General features: G+C 41.7%; 1 protein-coding gene and 1 long non-coding RNA gene across 4 annotated transcripts in view; one reads left to right on the forward strand and one right to left on the reverse strand.

Annotated features, from left to right (window-relative positions):
- Window positions 1-20,091, forward strand: part of LOC310697730 — a 434,827-nt gene that overhangs the window by 379,125 nt on the left and 35,611 nt on the right. The window lies entirely within an intron of this gene.
- The window catches only part of LOC310697669 (fragile X messenger ribonucleoprotein 1-like), a 212,274-nt gene that overhangs the window by 53,402 nt on the left and 138,781 nt on the right, over window positions 1-20,091 (reverse strand). For all 3 annotated transcript variants that reach the window (XM_083484347.1, XM_083484348.1, XM_083484349.1), the window contains one exon: window positions 3,830-3,916. In XM_083484347.1, the coding sequence (XP_083340473.1) occupies window positions 3,830-3,916 (87 nt within the window). The remainder of the gene's footprint in view (window positions 1-3,829; window positions 3,917-20,091) is intronic.

Consider the following 20,091-nt stretch of genomic DNA (forward strand, 5'->3'; position numbering starts at 1 on the left):
CAAAAATAAATGAAAGAAATGTTAACTCAAGAAAAGAAATTGATGGACAAACCAGGAAATATCACTATTACTTGGCAACTGAAAGTCATCCAGGCACAATTTGCCATGATAATGCGAAATGAAGATGAGCAAAATATTGAAGCGCTGAAACATAAGCAATTTGAATCGGCAAACAGACCTGGGAAACGTCTAGCATGGCAACTCAAAAGGGGGAGGAAACCAAACACTATAAATAAGATTACAATAGAAGATAGAATAATATTTAATCCAAAGGACATAAGAAATGAATTCCAAAAATATTACACCAAACTGTATAGAAAGGTAGAAGAAAACAAGGAGGCAATATATAGTATCTCAATAAATGTAATCTCCCAAGCGAATGAACCAATTCCAATGGCAGACATAGACATCACAATTAAACAAGCGAAAATAGGCAAATCACCTGGTCCCGATGGTCTTACACCTATGTATTACAAAACATTTCAAGAAGCTATTATATCCCCATTGAAGGATGTGATGAATGGAATTCTACAAGGGGAAGAAGGCATACACCACCAGAAAAACTTTAGGCCAATCTCCCTATTAAATAATTATTATAAACTCTATGCAGCAATCTTGGCTAAAAGGCTAAGAGAAATATTGAAGACATTCATCCATGAAGACCAAACAGGCTTTTTTACCTGCCAGACAAATAAGGAATAATGTAAGAAATGCAATAAAAATAATTAAATTTATGGGGAAAAGAAATGATAAAGAAGCCACACTGCTCTTCCAAGGTGTGGAAAAGGCATTTCATAACATCTCCTGGATGTTTAGAAAAATGATACTAGAAATTATGGAATTTAGGGAAAATTTTGTAAATGGAATTAAAGCAATCTATCAAAAACAAGGGGCAAACATAAACATCAATGGCGGTGTAACAGGAGAACGTAGTATACAAAAAGGTACAAGGCAGGGATGCCCGTTATCACCGCTGCTATTCATTTTAGTCCTAGAAGTTCTTGCTAGAAGAATTAGAGAAAATAATGAAATTATAGGGATTTGAGTGGGCCAAAGGAACTATAAACTAAAAGCGTTTGCGGACGATGTAGTTTTGACATTAGAAAACCCTCTGAAAAGCATCCCGAAGACAACTGAAATTATAACACTGTTTGGAAACCTTGCTGGATTCTATATTAATAAAGAAAAAACAATGGTGATCATCAAAAACATGGAAAAGAAGGCAAAAGAGAATTGGGGGGGGGACACACATCAGGAATCGAAGAGAAGAAAGTAAAATATCTACGAGTCTGGCTTGCATCTAACAATTTAAGCCTTATTCAAGATAACTCTAAAAGAATATGGACAGAAATAAGGAAGAATATGAAAAAATGGAACCACATGAATTTATCTAAGATGGGAAGAATATTGGCAATTAAGATGAACATATTACCAAAAATGATTTTTTTATTTCAATCATTGCCGGTGATCAGTAACACTCATTGTTTTAAACAATGGAAAAAGGACTTAACAAACTTTATATGGTAAGGCAAAAAGCCAAGGATTAAATACAAACCTAGACAACATCTTAAAAAGCAGAGACATCACCTTGCCAACAAAGGTCCGTATAGTTAAAGCTATGGTTTTCTCAGTAGTGATGTATGGAAGTGAGAGCTGGACCATAAAGAAGGCTGATCGCTGAAGAATTGATGCTTTTGAATTTTGGTGCAAGAAGATCAAACCTATCAAGTCTTAAGGAAATCAGCCCTGAGTGCTCACTGGAAGGACAGATCCTGAAGCTGAGGCTCCAATACTTTGGCCACCTCATAAGAAGAGGAGACTCCCTGGAAAAGAGCCTGGTGCTGGGAAAGATTGAGGGCACAAGGAGAAGGGGACGACAGAGGATGAGATGGTTGGACAGTGTTCTCGAAGTTACCAACATGAGTTTGACCAAACTGTGGGAGGCAGTGGAAGACAGGAGTGCCTGGCGCGCTCTGGTCCATGGGGTCACGAAGAGTCGGACACGGCTAAACAACTAAACAACAACAAAATACAAAATACTAATAGATGAGCGGAATAGAGGGGGTTTCTCACTTCCTGATTTGTGATTGTACTATGAGGCTGCATGGTTAGTCTGGATGAAGGAGTGGGTGGAATTAAAGGACACAGGAACTCTGGATCTGGAGCAATTTAACCTAAGGTTTGGATGGCACAATTATTTGTATTATGAGAAGACCAAAGTAAATAAGGGTTTTTTAACTGTGTGATCAGGAGGAGTGTGTATAATGCTTGGGCAAAACACAGAGAAATGTTAGAAAGGAAGATCTCACATTGGATATCTCCAACGGAGGTGGTTGCAGTAAAAAAAAAGTTGAACATGGAGGTAAACTGGGGAACATATAAAGACTTTAAAAAAGAGAAATGATGGGTCTAGTCACAGACTGGTTCCAATACTTCCAAAGAAACGAGATCTGTAAAAGAGATAAAGAAAAAGGATTTATAGAAAGTGGATCGGAATTTGATAAAATTAATATTGGGGAAATAACAAAAACAAAAAAAATGAAAGTATACAGTTGTACTTTGACTCCCGAATACCTTGGGAGTCAAACATTCTGGCTCCCGAACGATCGAAAACGGAAAGTGAGTGTTCTGATTTTCTAATGTTCTTTTGGAAGCCGAACATCCGATGGGGCTTCTGCAGCCAATCAGAAGCCACACTTTGGTTTCTGAACGTTTTGGAAGTCGAATGGACTTCCAGAATGGATTCTGTTCGACTTCCGAGGTACGACTGTATAGAACTCTACTTGAATGGGAAACAGAAGATGAATTTGTGAAAGAGGCAAGGATACACTGGGCACCAGATATCAGATATAACATTGAACTTTCAGCATGGGAAAAAATATGGAACAGAATGATAAAATTTTCAGCCTGCTATGCAGAGAACATCTTTAAGATGGTGTATTGATGATATCTGATGCCCATAAGAGAGGATCCAATGTATGTTGGAAAAGTTTAGAAAAAGAGGGTTCTCTATATCATATGTGGTGGCAATGTAAGTATGCAACAAAAATTGGGAAATGATAGGAACTCAAAAAGATGTTTAAATTCACCTTCGCTAAAAGACCAGAAGCCTTCTTGCTGGCAATAATTGGGGAAGATATGCCTAAGGAATTATGGAACCTATTTCTATATGCAACCTCGGCCACAAGGATAACTTATGCAAAAAATTGGAAAGAAATGATTGTTCTGACAAAGGAACAATGGTTGCAGAAGTTAATAAAATTTCTCAAGTTAGCAAACTTGACGGCCAAAATAAGAAATTATGAGGAAAAGAAAACAAGAGGCGAGTGGGAGCGGCATCAAGTTTAATTGGGAAGTAGGATAAGTGTATGAGCAACGGTAGACAAGACAAAGGAAAATAAGAGGGAAACGACAAGAGGCGAAAAGAAAAAATGTAAGGAGTTGTAGCAAACCAAGGATACCAATGGAAGATAAGTTGGGAAGTCTATGTAAGAATAAGGTAAGAGTTGTATAGATGTAATGTGTAAATTGGAAAATCAATAAACAAACAAACAAAAAAGGAAAGTCCTCTCTCACAGGTAGATCTTAACCCTGGGCCCAAAAGTAAGCTAGGCATCTTGAAGAGGTTTGACTTCTTCTAAAACCAGTTTGAGAAAAATATGATAATCACTCAGCATTCAGTTAAGAGTTAAAGAAAAAAAAACCAGAACAATTTAACCACGGAATTTGAATTCACTTATAAACTCTGAAAAACCACTTTAAAGCTTTGCTTTAAAGCCAGTTTTTCCACTTTCCCAAAAGGCAACATAGTATGATGCCCTTTCCTCACCTTTAAATAGTTGAGGTGATAATCCAAAAGAACTGTGGCATTCATTATGCTGTCCTTGGTTCCCACGAAGACAAAAGGAACCATTCCCTAGAAATAAAGTTTTGAATCAGAGGTCTTCAGGTGATGCAACTAATGCCACTACATAATGTGTAACTTGATTCCATGCAAATTGCAATTTCATTAGTAAAACAATTCAGAGTAACAATACTAGGAGGGCTTTTTTTTCAGCAGGAAAAACCTCTTTCGGCTGGAACTCACCAGAATTGAGCACCGGCACCTCTTGGGTGCGTTCCAGCACCCCTGTAGTGTTGTGGTGCCATTCCCTGGCACTGAGCTTGGGGCTGCGCAACAGAGAAGGCCAGCGCCGTAAGATGACAGTTTGGGGGTTTTTTGCCATGGCAGTGGGGCAAGTGGGCGAAGGTCCTCCCCTAAAGAAAGGTCAACAAGTTCTGGCGCCTCTTTTTCTGGAAAAAAGCCCTGATTACTAGTAAGCACTATGAATACTCAAACTTTCCAGATGGCAGCCAAGACCTGTGTATGTTATAATATTAAGTAGTATAAAATATTTAACAAGCAAATAAGAAAGTAACACTATCCAAGTGGTTTACATAGAAACTAAGAGTTTTTTCCAACTAAGTTCCGCCCAGAGCAGATCCACTGAAATTAACGGACCATTTCAGTGGGTTCACTTGGAGTATTCAATACAATTATATAAAAATACAACATTTATTCAATAAAATTTCCTGATAAAAACAGCTGAATACATCCTTATTTAGACAAGCCTATCCAGAGGTTTAGAAAGTTTGTATGAGTTTTAATTTGTTTTAGTCTACTCTGTTGTGGTTTTAACGTTATCTATGTTTTAAATTATGGTTGTAAATATTTTAGTGATAATTTTTGTAAACCACTTGGAGCTTTTTTCTACAATCAAGTGGTATATAAATTTTATGGAATAAATAAAACAAAATATATCACAAATAAATCCAAGGAGTACAAAAGAAAAAATATTAAGACTCAAGAGTTGAGGAAGGTGTGGGTCAACGAAGTTTTAAAAAGTTGATTAAAGGTCAGTACTGTCTCTACCGCATGAATTACCTAGGGAGGGGATAACAGAAGGTGGGTGCTATCACCGAAAAGGACCACTTCCACATTGTCAGCAAGTATCAATTTGTTGGTTGTGAACTGACCAGTGGGGTCTCTTCAAAAGATCTTAAACTTGAGCTTGATTTGTACCATGGAAGGTGGTCTGCTAGATATCCTAGTCCCAGGTTGTTTACTGCTTTCAATGTCAACAAAAAAACTTTTAATTTCGCTCACAAGCTAACAAGCAACAGCTGCTGATCTCAACTCTGCTTTAATGCCTATAAAGCTAGGTGTCCCACGAACCCCTTTGCAGCTGCAGCTTCTGAATTAGGCAGAAAAGTACCCCACATGAGGCACATTCAATGAGTCAAATCATGTTATCATTCTACAGACCATCATAGACCAAGAGCTAGACCAGATTTATTTACCCTAGAAATGCCAAAAGCGCTGTGGTGGTGTTGTTTTTTGGAAAGCCTACTACCTATACAAACAAAATATGGCAGTCTTAGTAAATATCAGTGGTGGGGGTATGAAATATGATGTCATCAATATGGCCGCCATGTCATTTTCACTTCGAAGCATTGAAACGGCTGTAACTTATCAATGGTCTGTCGCAGAGGCTTTATTTTAAAAAAAATCAAGTTAATTTAATAATAACAAAAGCTTGTTATGTCAATATTTTACATAACATCTAAGCTTTCTGTTTTTTTAGTTTCGAACTCCAGAAATGAGTATTTTACCCCACACGTCACTCAGTGTAACTAAAAAATGAGCATAAAGCAGATGAGTAAAATGTATTTATTTACTGAAACACTTAGACTATTATATTTGACTATTATAAATCACAGACTATAATGATTAATGAATCTGAAATCAAATAATGAATATTTTAATGAGTATTATAAATGAATTTTTCACAATCTGCAAAATAATTGTGTGCGTGTGTATAAATTTTATTTTTCTCATAACAAAATCCAATATCAATAACATTCATTTTCCAGTGCCCCCCCCCCATTGACTTCCCTCAACTTCCATTTCTGGTTTGTTACATAAAATGTTACATTCAGCTGTTTATATATAATATTATTTTGTCAATATGTTAAGTCTTCTTGTTCTTTGTAATTAAAGTTGTATACATTCATTTAAATCCTGCCATTGAGTCCATTTTTGTTGTTGTTTCTGTAAGTATGTTGTAAAAGGTTCCCATTCTTTTCCAAAGTCACTCTTGTCCTTTTCTTGCAATTTGTCCATTTACTTTGCTAACTCTGTGTAGTTCATCCATTTTTCTTGCCATTGTTCTTTTGATGATCTTTCTCCAGTCTTCCAATTTTGCGCTATTAAAATTCTTGCTGCTGTTGTAGCATACATGAATAATGTCTGTTTCTCTTTCGGAATATCTTTTCCTAGAATGCCTAGCAAAAAATGTTTTGTTTTTTTTTAACAAACGTTACTTTAAACATTATTTTCAATTTTAAAGCATTTCCCAAAATTTCTTTATAATCTTACAATCCCACCACATATGATAAAATGTACCTTCCCCTTCTTTACATCTCCAACAGTTCTTTTGTTCTGTTTTATACATTTTTGTCAATTTTTTTGATGTGACATACCACCTGTACATCATCTTCATATAGTTCTCTTTAAGCAATATACAAACCGTAAATTTAAAATTCATTTTCCAAAGCCTTATCCAATCTTCAAATTGTATGTTATGACCTACAGTGGTACCTCGGGTTAAGTACTTAATTCGTTCCGGAGGTCTGTTCTTAACCTGAAACTGTTCTTAACCTGAAGCCTCCCACTGCTGCCGTGCTGCAGGAGCACAATTTCTGTTCTTATCCTGAAGCAAAGTTCGTAACCTGAAGCACTATTTCTGGGTTAGCGGAGTGTGTAACCTGAAGCGTATGTAACCGATTTACCGATTTAACCTCCTCATCTTTAGTTTCCCATTCCAAAAGTATACTATACGTCTTCTTCAGTAATTTAGTATTATCATCTATAATATCCCTTTGGATTTAATTTAATTTAAATTAAAACTGTTTGAACAAATTAAGGATAATGTGAATTGGCTTCAATATTATTTAAGATTGATAAGAGATTATTTAAGATTGAATTATTTAAGATTGATAAGAGAAATGGTTTTGCAACAGAAAAAAACAAATTGGAAACGGAGTTGTTAGACACTAATGTTAAGAATATGTCTAAAATGTATAATTTGTTATTGGAGTGGCACATAAAAGATGAACAAGTTAAATCGGTTATGATTGATTGGGCACAAGATGTGGGACACAATATAATGATGGAAGATTGGGAGAGGCTTTGGAAGAAAGGGGTTAAGTTTACTGCATGTACGATGTTAAAGGAAAATATTATGAAAATGATGTATAGGTGGTACTTGACCCCGGTTAAATTAGCTAAGATTTATCATAACTGTGATAATTTACGCTGGAAATGTAAAGCAAAAGAAGGTACTTTTTATCACATGTGGTGGACCTGTCCCAAGGTAAAAGACTCCTGGGAAAAGATTTATAATGAATTTTAAAAAATATGATGAAATATACATTTGTAAAGAAACCGGAGGCCTTTCTCCTTGGAATATTAGGTTCTGAACTGCCCAAGAAAGATGTAAAGGTATTTTTGTACGCCAAAGCTGCTGCACAAATTTTAATAGCCAAAAAATGGAAAACACAAGAACTACCAACTGTGGAAGAATGGCAGATGAAGATGGAAGAAATTTAAAGATTATTTGAGCAAATATTGTAATATTAAAGATTAGTAGTTTCTGTATCAAGAGATTCTGATAACTCTTTTCTAATTCTTTGAGATTTTTAACTAACAATTTAGTTTTACTTTTATTTAATTTAAAACCTGCCACCTGTCCAAACTTTTGGATTTTTTCTATTACTCTAGGGAAAGAATTCTTTGGATCTTCAACCATAACAACCAAATCGTCCGCGAAGGCTTTCAATTTATGTTCACTTTTCTTTATTCTTATTCCTACTACTTCTTTGTCTGCTTTGATATTCCTTGCCAAGACCTCCAGGACCAGAATGAACAAAAGCGGTGATAACGGACATTTGCCTAGTTCCTTTCTGTATTTTACATTGGTTTGTTATCACCTGATTAATAGTTAATTTTGCATTCTGTTCTGAATATATGGCTTGTATTCCCTTATTAAATTTTGCTCCAAATTCCATTTCTTCAAGAACTCTTTTCATGAAGTCCCAATAAACATTATCAAATGCTTTTTCTGCATCTATAAACATCAGAGCTGCTTGCTTTTCATTTCATACTTCCAAGTATTCAATTATGTTAAAAACATTTCTAATATTATCTTTTATTTGTCTACCTGGAAAAAATCCTGCTTGATCTTGATGTATATATTCTTCCCAAGTTTTTTTTTAGCAAGAATATATGCAAACAGTTTGTAATCATTATTTAATAATGAGATAGGCCTATAATTTTTTACTAATGTTATATCTGAATCTTGTTTTGGTATTAATGTTATATAGGCTTCTTTCCATGTTTCCAGGACTTCCCCTGTTTTTAAAACCTCATTCATTATATCCTTTAGGGGAATCACAAGCTGTTCATTTATTTTTTTATAATATTTTGCTGATATTCCATCTGGTCCTGGAGATTTACCTGTCTTTGCTTGATTTATTGCTTCAAATATTTTCTGCAATGTAATTTCGGCATTTAATATTAGCATTTCTACTTTTATTTTGGGGAGATTACTACTTTTTATATATTCTTCCATCAGGGTCTTTTCAGTTCCTTTTTTGTAAAGGTCTATAAAATACTTAGTAAAGGCTTCCCTTATTTCCCTTGGTTTATCAGTGATCTTGCCATTATGTTTTATCTTATTTATGTAGTTTTTTGGCTCGCTTTCCCTCATTTGCCATGCCAATAATTTCCCTGGCTTGTTGGCATGTTCAAAATACTTTGGTTTCATCCTTTTAATTCTTTCAAGTTATTTCGTCATTGATCACCATTGAATATTGAATTCGTAACCATTTAAGTGCCTGTTTAATTATCTCCTTATTAGGTTTTTCTAGTAATTCTTCATTCAATCTCCATCTAAAAGTGGATTGATTTTCTTTCTGGATTTCCATTATTATAGGATTATGATCCGACAGTGTTCTAGGATCTTTTAAAAAAAAAACATTTTTATTGATTTTCCAATAAAAACAGCCAATCAACATATCCGAATCATAATCCAATTAAAAATAATAAACTAAAATTTAAAAAACAGCCAATTATAGTCCAAATTGTAATTATTAATTTTTCCAGGCTCCCCATAGTCTGGACCTCTGAAGCATATCTCCAAATCTTCGTTCCTGCCTCTTCTCATTGTTTTCATATTTTCTGCCTTCTGATCTTAATGCTTTAAAGTTCTCCGTCCCTGGCTCTAAGATTCTCAGTCATGTCAGAAATCATATATCCTTTTGTCCGTCGAATATAGCTTTATTTGTGTATATATATTTTTTCAACTGTCTATTTTCCAGCGCAGCTTTCCCTGACTCCATTCCAATTTTCCAATCCGGGCTGTTGTCCAAGTCTATTGTCTGAAGTTTAATGATGAAGCAACTCCCAAGTTGTTAAATCATTCCAATCCGGGCTGTTGTCCAAGCTTTTTGTTTGAGATTTAATAACATAGTTGCGTCCACACTGTTATTACTGTAAATTGTTGAGCATACTGTTTGCAATAATGCAATGTAAATGAGCTGTATTCCACAGATATAAGTCATTTGGCGATCAATCAGCCTCTCGGAGACCACACAATCCCCCCTCCGGGCCCTAGAGGGGGTGGGGGCTGCTAGACATCCATTCAGCCTTCTCTCTCGCTCATAATGAAAAACTTCTGCAAACAGCTGCACTATACAGTATATTATCTCCAGGCATTACAAAGTCAGCCAGCAAATATTTCCTGCTTCTCTCGAAAAGGAAGAGATTCTCATTTTTCCATGCTGCGTCATATTAACAAACACTATCTTCTTTCTTCTTTTATCTTTATCAAGTCTTTCAAGTCTAAGTAAAGCTGCAGAGTTAAATAATTATAAATAGAAGTCTATCTGTACTCTCTTTTTTTTAAAAAAAAGTTTCTTAATGAGGCTTAGAATTGAAAACCAACTGTAGATGTTAAGAAGAGAAAAAAGACATACCAAACACCTCCGTAATCCACACGCCATGATGAGAACCTCTTTGAAGTCCGAGCTTAAACACCAGGAACTGTACAGTTCTGGAGGTTTTCCCTTAGTCTTCTTCAGTCCAGGCTAGTCTGTTTATCATCCAAATCCAATCATTTTATCAAGCAAATATTTCCGGCTATGAGAATGGCATCGGAGAGTGCCAGCCGTGTCGTGCTCTGGGACCCAGTGTCCTGCCACTTGCACCTTGATGCAAGCTGACAATCTCGGACAATCTGTGGGTCTGTGAGACAATCCTCCCCCACCCTGGGGAGTATGCCAGGGCTAATTACCCCCATATCAGCCCTGAATTACCGGCATGGCTGAGATCCGACTGTATGGGAGTCAGCCATTTCCCACAGCCGGAAATAGGAAACCCTGACAATGTTCTGGGATCTATTTCAATTTGTTTGAACTTTTAGTTCTAATTCTTTTGAAATCCAAACTGCGTCCAGTCGGGCACTACAGTGGTACCTCGGGTTAAGTACTTAATTCATTCCGGAGGTCTGTTCTTAACCTGAAAATGTTCTTAACCTGAAGCACCACTTTAGCTAATGGGGCTTCCCGCTGCCGCTGCGCCGCCACCGCACAATTTCTGTTCTCATCCTGAAGCAAAGTTCTTTACCCGAGGTACTATTTCTGGGTTAGCAGAGTCTGTAACCTGAAGCGTATGTAACCTGAGGTACCACTGTACTACATGAGAGAAGAAAGTGAACTGTTAGTCAAACAAATGTTTTACTCTCCAGATATCTATTAGCTTCAATGTCTCTGTCATGTCAAAAAAAGTTTTGGGTAGCCTACCTTCTTTGGTATCTTTTTTCCTAATTGTTCTATCCATCTCTAATGATGGTACCCCATTTAAAGGTAAAGGTACCCCTGACCGTTAGGTCCAGTCGTGGATGACTCTGGGATTGCGGCCCTCATCTCACTCTATAGGCCAAGGAGCTGGCGTTTGGCCGCAGCTTCCGGGTCATGTGGCCAGCATAACTAAGCCGCTTCTGGTGAACCAGAGCAGCGCACGGAAACCCCATTTAAGTCTCCCATTATCTTCTCATCTGCAAACTCCAGAAGATCTGTTTCCAATTTTTGAAAGAACTTTGATCTATTTTCATTTGGTGTGTATATTCCTACCAATAATATCTTTTCTCCTTGGACTATAATTTGTACCACTAGAATTCTCCTTTTGTCGTCTTTTTGGATTAGTTTGGGTTCAAGTGCAGGCTTAATATAAACTATTACACCACGTCTTTTAGCATTATTATTTTAGCATTTTATTAACCAAACTCTTTAATGGTTTTTTGCTACGTGTGTTTCCTGAAGACGAATTATATCTACGATTTGTTTATGAACTACATGTTCAATCCTGTTTCTTTTTGCTTCCTTATTCAGTCCATTCACATTTCAGCTCAGTTCTTTAAGATTTGCCATTATCATTTTTGCTTAAAAAACCGGTTTCTCCGCCTACTGCTCCCTCCAGATGTTTCAAGGCCTCCCTTTGCTGATCAAGGGGGCTTTTCGAATCTCTTGTCCCATCTCTGAACTCAGGGTCCCTGCCATGTTTTTCCATAAATTCATGGACCTGACTCTCCGTCACCAGCCTGTATCTTTTCTTTCTGTAGGTAAAGGAAATTCCTTCTGGAAATTCCCATTTGTATTTTATATCACTTTTTCTAAGGACTGTTGTCAGGATCTTGTACCTCTGTCTCCTAATTCTTAATTTAAAGGGGATTTCCGGAAATATGTCAACCTTTTTACCCTCAACCTGCAGACCTTCGTAATATTTTTTGAAGGATTGCATCCTCCACTCTTTTTGTAACAAAGGTTACTAAGACGTCTGCAGGCTGTCTTCTTTCTCGACGCTCTTGTCCTAAACACATCCAATCTGCCAAGATCTTGCTCAAGTACATGGCAAGGCTTTGCTCTTTTTAATTTTCTGGTAATCAAACCTTGTTAGCGTTCTGCTTTAATTGTAGAAGCAGCAACTGTTCTTTCAGTTCATTCTGTCTGTTAGAGAGGCCCCCCATGGCCCCTTGTTCTGTTTTAATGTCCTCCACCTGGCCCGCTGACTTTTCCAATTTCTCAATTTCGACTTCTAAAGAATTCACATTTTCATCTAAGTTGTCAAATTTCTGTGAGAGCACATCAGTATTTTTCTCAGTGTCAGCTTTTACTTCCCTAGTTAATTTCTCCATTGACTGATCCATTCCCCTTTTAAATTCTGCAAAATGTAAAGCCATTAAGTTCTGAAAAGTCAGATTTAGCCATTTTTTCCTGTATCCTCCTGAGCAGAGACCCTTCTCTTGTCTCCAGATTTCTGTCTTGTTGCCACAGTTGATTTCTGTTTACTTTTTCCCATAATTTTTCTGTTGTTTAGCCGTGTCCGACTCTTCGTGACCCCATGGTCCAGAGCACGCCAGGCACTTCTGTCTTCCACTGCCTCCCGCAGTTTGGTCAAACTCATGCTGGTAGCTTCGAGAACACTATCCAACCATCTCGTCCTCTGTCGTCCCTTTCTCCTTGTGCCCTCCATCTTTCCCAACATCAGGGTCTTTTCCAGGGAGTCTTCTCTTCTCATGAGGTGGCCAAAGTATTGGAGCCTCAGCTTCATGATTTGTCCTTTCAGTGAGCACTCAGGGCTGATTTCCTTCAGAATGGATAGGTTTGATCTTCTTGCAGTCCATGGGACTCTCAAGAGTCTCCTCCAGCACCATAATTCAAAAGCATCAAGTCTTCAGTGATCAGCCTTCTTTATGGTCCAGCTCTCACTTCCATACATCACTACTAGGAAAACCATAGCTTTTACTATACGGACCTTTGTTGGCAAAGTGATGTCTCTGCATTTTAAGATGCTGTTTTTCTCCCAAGAAGCAGGCATCTTTTAATTTCGTGGCTGCTGTCACCATCTGCAGTGATCATGGAGCCCAAGAAAGTAAAATCTCTCACTGCCTCCATTTCTTCCTCTTCTATTTGCCAGGAGGTGATGGGACCAGTGGCCATGATCTTCGTTTTTTTTGATGTTGAGCTTCAGACCATATTTTGCACTCTCCTCTTTCACCCTCAATAAAAGGTTCTTTAATTCCTCCTCACTTTCTGCCATCAAGGTTGTGTCATCTGCATATCTGAGGTTGTTTATATTTCTTCCGGCGATCTTAATTCCGGCTAGGGATTCATCCAGCCCAGCCTTTCGCATGATGAATTCTGCATGTAAGTAAAATAAGCAGGGAGACAATATACAGCCTTGTCGTACTCCTTTCCCAATTTTGAACCAATCAGTTGTTCCATATCCAGTTCTAACTGTAGCTTCTTGTCCCACATAGAGATTTCTCAGGAGACAGATGAGGTGATCAGGCACTGCCATTTCTTTAAGAACTTGCCATAGTTTGCTGTGGTCGACACAGTCAAAGGCTTTTGCATAGTCAATGAAGCAAAAGTAGATGTCTTTCTGGAACTCTCTAGCTTTCTCCATAATCCAACGCATGTTTGCAATTTGGTCTCTGGTTCCTCTGCCTCTTCTAAATCCAGCTTGCGCTTCTGGGAGTTCTCGTTCCACATACTGCTTGAGCCTTCCTTGTAGAATTTTAAGCATAACCTTGCTAGCGTGTGAAATGAGTGCAATTGTGCGGCAGTTGGAGCATTCTTTGGCACTGCCCTTCTTTGGGATTGGGATGTAGACTGATCTTCTCCAATCCTCTGGCCACTGCTGAATTTTCCAAACTTGCTGGCAGGACTGCCTGGGAGTGGGCCTCAGCCAATAGAATGGCTGGGGCAGGTTCCACAGGAGGGAATGTATTGGGACACCCGATCTCGGTGATCACGGGCCGGAGGAGGAGTTACGCTAAGACAAGACCATGTCATTACCGAGGAGGCAGGTTTAGTCGTTGTTTGAGGACTATCCCTGCCTCCAGGTCTGGTCCTGACCGGAAGGATACTGGAATCAGCAAGGGAAACCCACATGACCTGAAAGTGTTGCTGTGCAATGCCAGGTCAATGATGAATAAAACCACTGCCATCCACAACCTGATTGCGGATGGGGGTTTGACCTGGCATGTGTGACAGAGACCTGGTTGGATGAGGCAGATGGGCCTGTCCTTGCCGCTGCTTGCCCACCAGGTTTCTCTTACGCACAGCAACCCAGGTCATGTGGGCGGGGAGGGTGGGTTGCAGTGATTTTTAGGAAGTCATTAGTCTGCACAAGGCGTCCTATTGGGAAGACCCAGTTCTCTGAGTGCATGTTCTGGAAGTTGGGCAATAGGGGCAGTACAGGATTCCTATTGGTGTACCGACCTCCCCGCTGCACCAAGGATTCCCTGTCCGAGCTGCTTCAGGTCATGGCGGATATGCTCCTGGAGACACCTAGCTTGGTTGTCCTGGGGGATTTTAACATCCATGCCGAAACGACCTTACAAGGGGTCGCTTGGGACTTCGTGGAAAGCATGGCCTCCATGGGGCTGTCCCTGAATAGGTTTGGCCCAACGCATAGCCACGGACATGCCTTAGACTTGGTGTTTACCTCTACGGATGTTGGTGATCTGACATTAACTAAAAGTGAAACAAAAGAAGTGCCATGGTCAGATCACTTCCTGGTGCAACTGGACTTCTCCGCAACCCTTCCCCTCTGCAGGGAGGTGGGACCGATTCAGATGGTCCGCCCCCGCCACTAAATGGATCCAAATGGTTTCCAGAGAGTGGTAGGGGGTTTTATCCCAAGTTGATGGCCTTTCAACTGATTCCCTGGTGGCCCGCTGGAATGCGGAGTTAACCAGGGCTATTGACTGTCTGGCTCCGAAGCGCCCTCTCCGATTGCATGGAGCCCGGACAGCCCCGTGGTTTTCCCCGGAGCTGAGGGTGATGAAACAATCGTTGAGACGGCTAGAGCGCCAGTGGCGGAAAACTCATTCTGAATCAGACCGGACACGGGCTAGAGATCAACGTCGAGCCTACCAAGTGGCAATGGCGACGGCGAATAGGGCCTTCTTCACCGCCTCCATTGCATCTGCAGAAAACAGCAGCAGGAGACTTTTTCAGGTGGTTCGCAATCTATCGGAACCACCTGCACCATCGGGGCCTGGTAGGGACCCCAAGATCTCCTGCAATGCTTTTGCAAAGTTTTTTGCAGATAAAGTCGCTCAGATTCAGAAGGAGGTAGACTCCACCGTGGGAGCAGGGCCAGGGTGGGAGAGTGCTAGAGTTCTGTCTAGTCCTGTTACATGGGATCAATTCCAATCTGTTACCACCGAGGATGTGGACAGGCTGCTTGGACAAGTGAAACCGACCACCTGTCTCCTTGATCCTTGTCCATCCTGGCTGATAAAAGCTAGCCGGGAAGGGCTGGGCGATGGGCTCTGCAGGGTGGTGAATGCTTCCCTCTGTGAGGGAGCCTTCCCAGACCCGCTGAAAGAGGCAGTCATTAAACTGCTTCTTAAAAAAAAAACATCTTTAGACCCAGCCAATTTGGCCAACTATCGCCCAGTCTCAGATTTACCATTCTTGGGCAAGGTGATTGAGCGGGTGGTTGCCAAACAACTCCAAGCACGCCTGGAGGATGCGGACCATTTGGATCCCTTCCAATCGGGATTCAGGCCTCACCATGGGACTGAAACTGCCTTGGTCGCACTGGTTGATGATCTCCGGCAGGCTAGGGACAAAGGTGAGAGCTGTTTCCTAGTTCTGCTGGATCTCTCAGCGGCCTTTGACACCATCGACCATAACATCCTTCTGGACCGTCTAGAGGGGCTGGGAGCTGGGGGCACTGTTATACGGTGGTTCCGCTCCTTTCTCCTGGGCCGTGTCCAGAAAGTGGTGGGGGGGGATGAGTGTTCAGACCCCTGGGCTCTCACTTGTGGGGTGCCTCAGGGTTCCGTCCTCTCCCCCATGCTTTTTAATATCTATATGAAGCCGCTGGGAGAGATCATCAGGGGGTTTGGGCTGGGTGTTCATCTGTATGCAGATGACACCCAGCTCTACCTCTCCTTTAAATCAGAACCAGTGAAGGCGGTGAAGATCCTGTGTGAGTGCCTGGAGGCTGTTGGAGGATGGATGGCGGCTAACAGATTGAGGTTGAATCCTGACAAGACAGAGGTACTGTTTTTGGGGGACAGGGGGCGTGCGGGTGTGGGGGATTCCCTGGTCCTGAATGGGGTAACTGTGCCCCTGAAGGACCAGGTGCGCAGCCTGGGAGTCATTTTGGACTCACAGCTGTCCATGGAGGCACAGGTTAATTCTGTTTCCAGGGCAGCTGTCTACCAGCTCCACCTGGTACGCAGGCTAAGACCCTACCTGCCCGCGGATTGTCTTGCCAGAGTGGTGCATGCTCTAGTTATCTCCCGCTTGGACTACTGCAACGCGCTCTACATGGGGCTACCTTTGAAGGTGACCCGGAAACTGCAATTAATCCAGAATGCGGCAGCTAGACTGGTGACTTGGAGTGGCCGCCCGGACCACATAACACCGGTTATGAGAGATCTGCATTGGCTCCCAGTACGTTTCCGAGCACAGTTCAAAGTGTTGGTGCTGACCTTTAAAGCCCTAAACGGCCTCAGTCCTGTATACCTGAAGGAGCGTCTCCACCCCCATCGTTCAGCCCGGACACTGAGATCCAGCGCCGAGGGCCTTCTGGCGGTTCCCTCATTGCGAGAAGTGAGGCTACAGGGAACTGGAGTCTCTGGATGCTTGTCAGAGTACAGCTTAAAGTTGTAAAAGATGCTCTAATGGCTATATAAAGGCTCTTCCGCAATTTAGCGGACCCACCTGCTACATTGGGGCCCAGTACGGGCCGAATGATCTCCTGCAATGATTTTGCAAAGTTTTTTTGCAGATAAAGCTGCTCAGATTCGGGAAGAGGTAGACTCCACTGTGGGAGCAGGGCCGGGGTGGGAGAGTGCTAGAGTCCTGTCTAGTCAAGTTGCGTGGGATCAATTCCAATCTGTTCCCTCCGAGGATGTGGACAGGCTGCTTGGATGAGTGAAACCAACCACCTGTCTCCTTGATCCTTGCCCATCCTGCCTTATAAAAGCTAGCCGGGAAGGGCTGGGCGATGGGCTCTGCGGGGTGGTGAAAGCTTCCCTCTGCGAGGGAGCCTTCCCAGACCCACTGAAAGAGGCGGTTATCAAACCGCTTCTTAAAAAAACATCTTTAGATGACGCCAATATGGCCAACTATCGCCCAGTCTCAAATCTTCCATTCTTGGGCAAGGTGATTGAGAGAGTGGTTACTGAACAACTCCAGGCACGCCTGGAAGTAGCTGACCATTTGGATCCCTTCCAGTTGGGATTCATGCCTCATCATGGGACTGAAACTGCCTTGGTCGCACTGGTCAATGATCTCCAGCGGGCTAGGGACAAAGGTGAGAGCTGTTTCCTAGTTCTGCTGGATCGCTCAGCGGCTTTTGACACCATTGACCATAACATCCTTCTGGACCACCTAGACGGGCTGGGAGTCCAGAATGACTGACCAGGTGCGCAGCCTGGGAGTCATTCTGGACTCACAGCTGTCCATGGAGGTGCAGGTCAATTCTGTGTCCAGGGCAGCTGTTTATCAGCTCCATCTGGTATGCAGGCTGAGACCCTACCTGCCCGCAGACTGTCTCGCCAGAGTGGTGCATGCTCTAGTTATCTCTTGCTTGGACTACTGCAATGCGCTCTACGTGGGACTACCTTTGAAGGTGACCCGGAAACTACAACTAATCCAGAAGGCGGCAGCTAGACTGGTGACTGGGAGCAGCCACCGAGACCAGGTGGAAGGTGAAAGCAGGCCCCATGGTCAGGGAGCTATCAGGACATCCCATGCCTCCGCCTGAGTGTCCTGAAACCTTGAAAATAATGGGGCAACTGTCAATTCACTTTGGTCGCAAACAGGTCTACTTGGAGAGGATCCCAAAGGGTTTGAAACCATTGGAAATCAGTCTGCCCAACATCCATTTCCCTGTGTCCATCCGTTTGCAGCTTAACCAATCTGCCTGGGCATTTTAGTCTCCGGCAGTGTGCTCTGCTATCAGGGAGAGGTGGTGACCTTGTATGGGAAACTTATTCTGGAAGATTATTGTGATTTTGAGATTAGTGATCTGACATGGTCAACTCTTCCTGGCTCTGGTTATCTATGTTTTATTACTTTCTCTAGCCCTTGTAAAAAAGTATTTGATGTGTGGTCTGTTGGCGAATGGCACTGGTCAGTAAAAGCCTTTGATGTATGGCCTGGCTTTTTGTCTTTGATGTAGAGAGGCTCGTAGCTGAGCTTGTACTGGCCATAACAGGGCACAGCATCTATAAAATATCTAGCTTTTGAGCATGGCAGTCAGAAGTTCGTGCAAAGGCTGTTGGCTGTGGAGCTGTGCATCGATGGCTACCTGGGGGCCACTTTGCCACTTCTTCAGGGCTTCTCAGTGGCAGATTGAAGTCCTGCTTGGTAATGTATATTTTACTTGCTGTTTAGAATAAAATCTGTAATCTTCCCACCCACTTGCATTTGTATTGCTTCTGAATCTAATTTTAAAAGAATCATCTTGCATTTGGCCAGACAGACGTTTGGCCCAGTTGAACAGGAGTGTCACTTCTTTCTAGAGGGACCAGATTTCATGTCACCTTGATGAACGGTGTGCGACCTGACAGTGGAGCTGTCCGTCCAAATCAAAACATGTTTGAGATGGAATTGTTGAGCAAAGTGCATGAGCGCCATTCTGGCTGCATGCAACTGGCTGCATGAGTGAGGTGTTTCTGATTTTGTCCACAGGCCTTGAATAAACTGGTTCTGACAGTGAGCTCCCCAAACTTGGAGACTCGTGTTTGTGGTGATTAGCGTTCTGATTGGGTCCTTGAAGGGGGTGCTCCTCAGAAGATTTTCTGTGCGGGTCCGCCAACACATGAAGAACTTGAGATGAGGTGATAGACACCTGTAGCAATTGTGGGTAATGGCCCACTGATGAGGGAGTAGAGTCCACTGCAGGGTGCAGGCATGGTGTTTTGCCGAGGGTGCAATCTGCGAAGCTGACACGCAGAGGCTGAAGACCGATGCTAGATGTTTCGATGAGATTAAAGGAGATGCTGCTGCTTTGATCTTGGCTATCCCTCTTTGGAGAGACACTTCCCCCTTCACTGTAACCAAGAGGGCCCTGAGATGGAGGATTCTTTTGAGAAGGCGTTAGACAGCTTTTTTCTCTGTTGATTAGGAAGCCATGGTCTTGCAAGGTGCAGAGGGTGAGTTGTAGATGGGCAAGCACTTCATGAAAGGTTGGCACTTTGACTAGGAGATAGAGAATTGGGTGCCATTTCTTCTGTGCTTTTCTGGGAACAACGAAGAATATGGAGTAGAGACCACAAAAACACTGGTGTGAAGGAGCTGGAACTATAGCTCCCATGGAAAGATGATGATGAATTGAAGACCAAACAGCTTGAAGACGAAGTTTGTTTTTTGGTAGTACGGAAGGGACGAAATGATCGGGAGGAACCGAAATGAAGTCTATTAGGTAACCTTCTGAAATAATTTTCAGAACCCAGTGGTCAGAGACAGACTTTTGCCAGGCAGGAAAAAGCTGGAAAGATGACAAACACATGGGACGTCATTGGGTTCGTTATTTGGTTGTCTTTGCATTTGAGGAAGTCTGGAACTGCTGGAACCCTTGCCTCCCTTGAAAACGATGACGAAAGGGCTGGGTTCGGAATGCAAAGTCCCTTTGTCTCTTCTGGGTTCGAAAGGGGCGAAAGGACTGAGATTGAGAAGCATTTGGTGAGAAACGATGGGCTGGTTGCTTGTCATCTCTCTGAGTTAGCAAAACTTTCCTTTTATCCTTTGATTCAATAAGGACATATTTCAATGCCCCTTCCTCAAAAAGGTGACCGCCGGAAAAGGGAACGGTAGAAAGGTTCACCTTAAACGCTGCGTCCACATTCCAACTCTTTAGCCACAAGGTGCATCTAGCCATTATCTGGGATGTCACTGCTCTAGCTGAAAATTGAATGGAATCCATAGAGGCATCAGTCATAAAGGCCCAAGCCTTTA

The sequence above is a fragment of the Podarcis liolepis genome (assembly GCF_965112155.1).
Source record: "Podarcis liolepis genome assembly, chromosome: W".
Taxonomy (NCBI): Eukaryota; Metazoa; Chordata; class Lepidosauria; order Squamata; family Lacertidae; genus Podarcis; species Podarcis liolepis.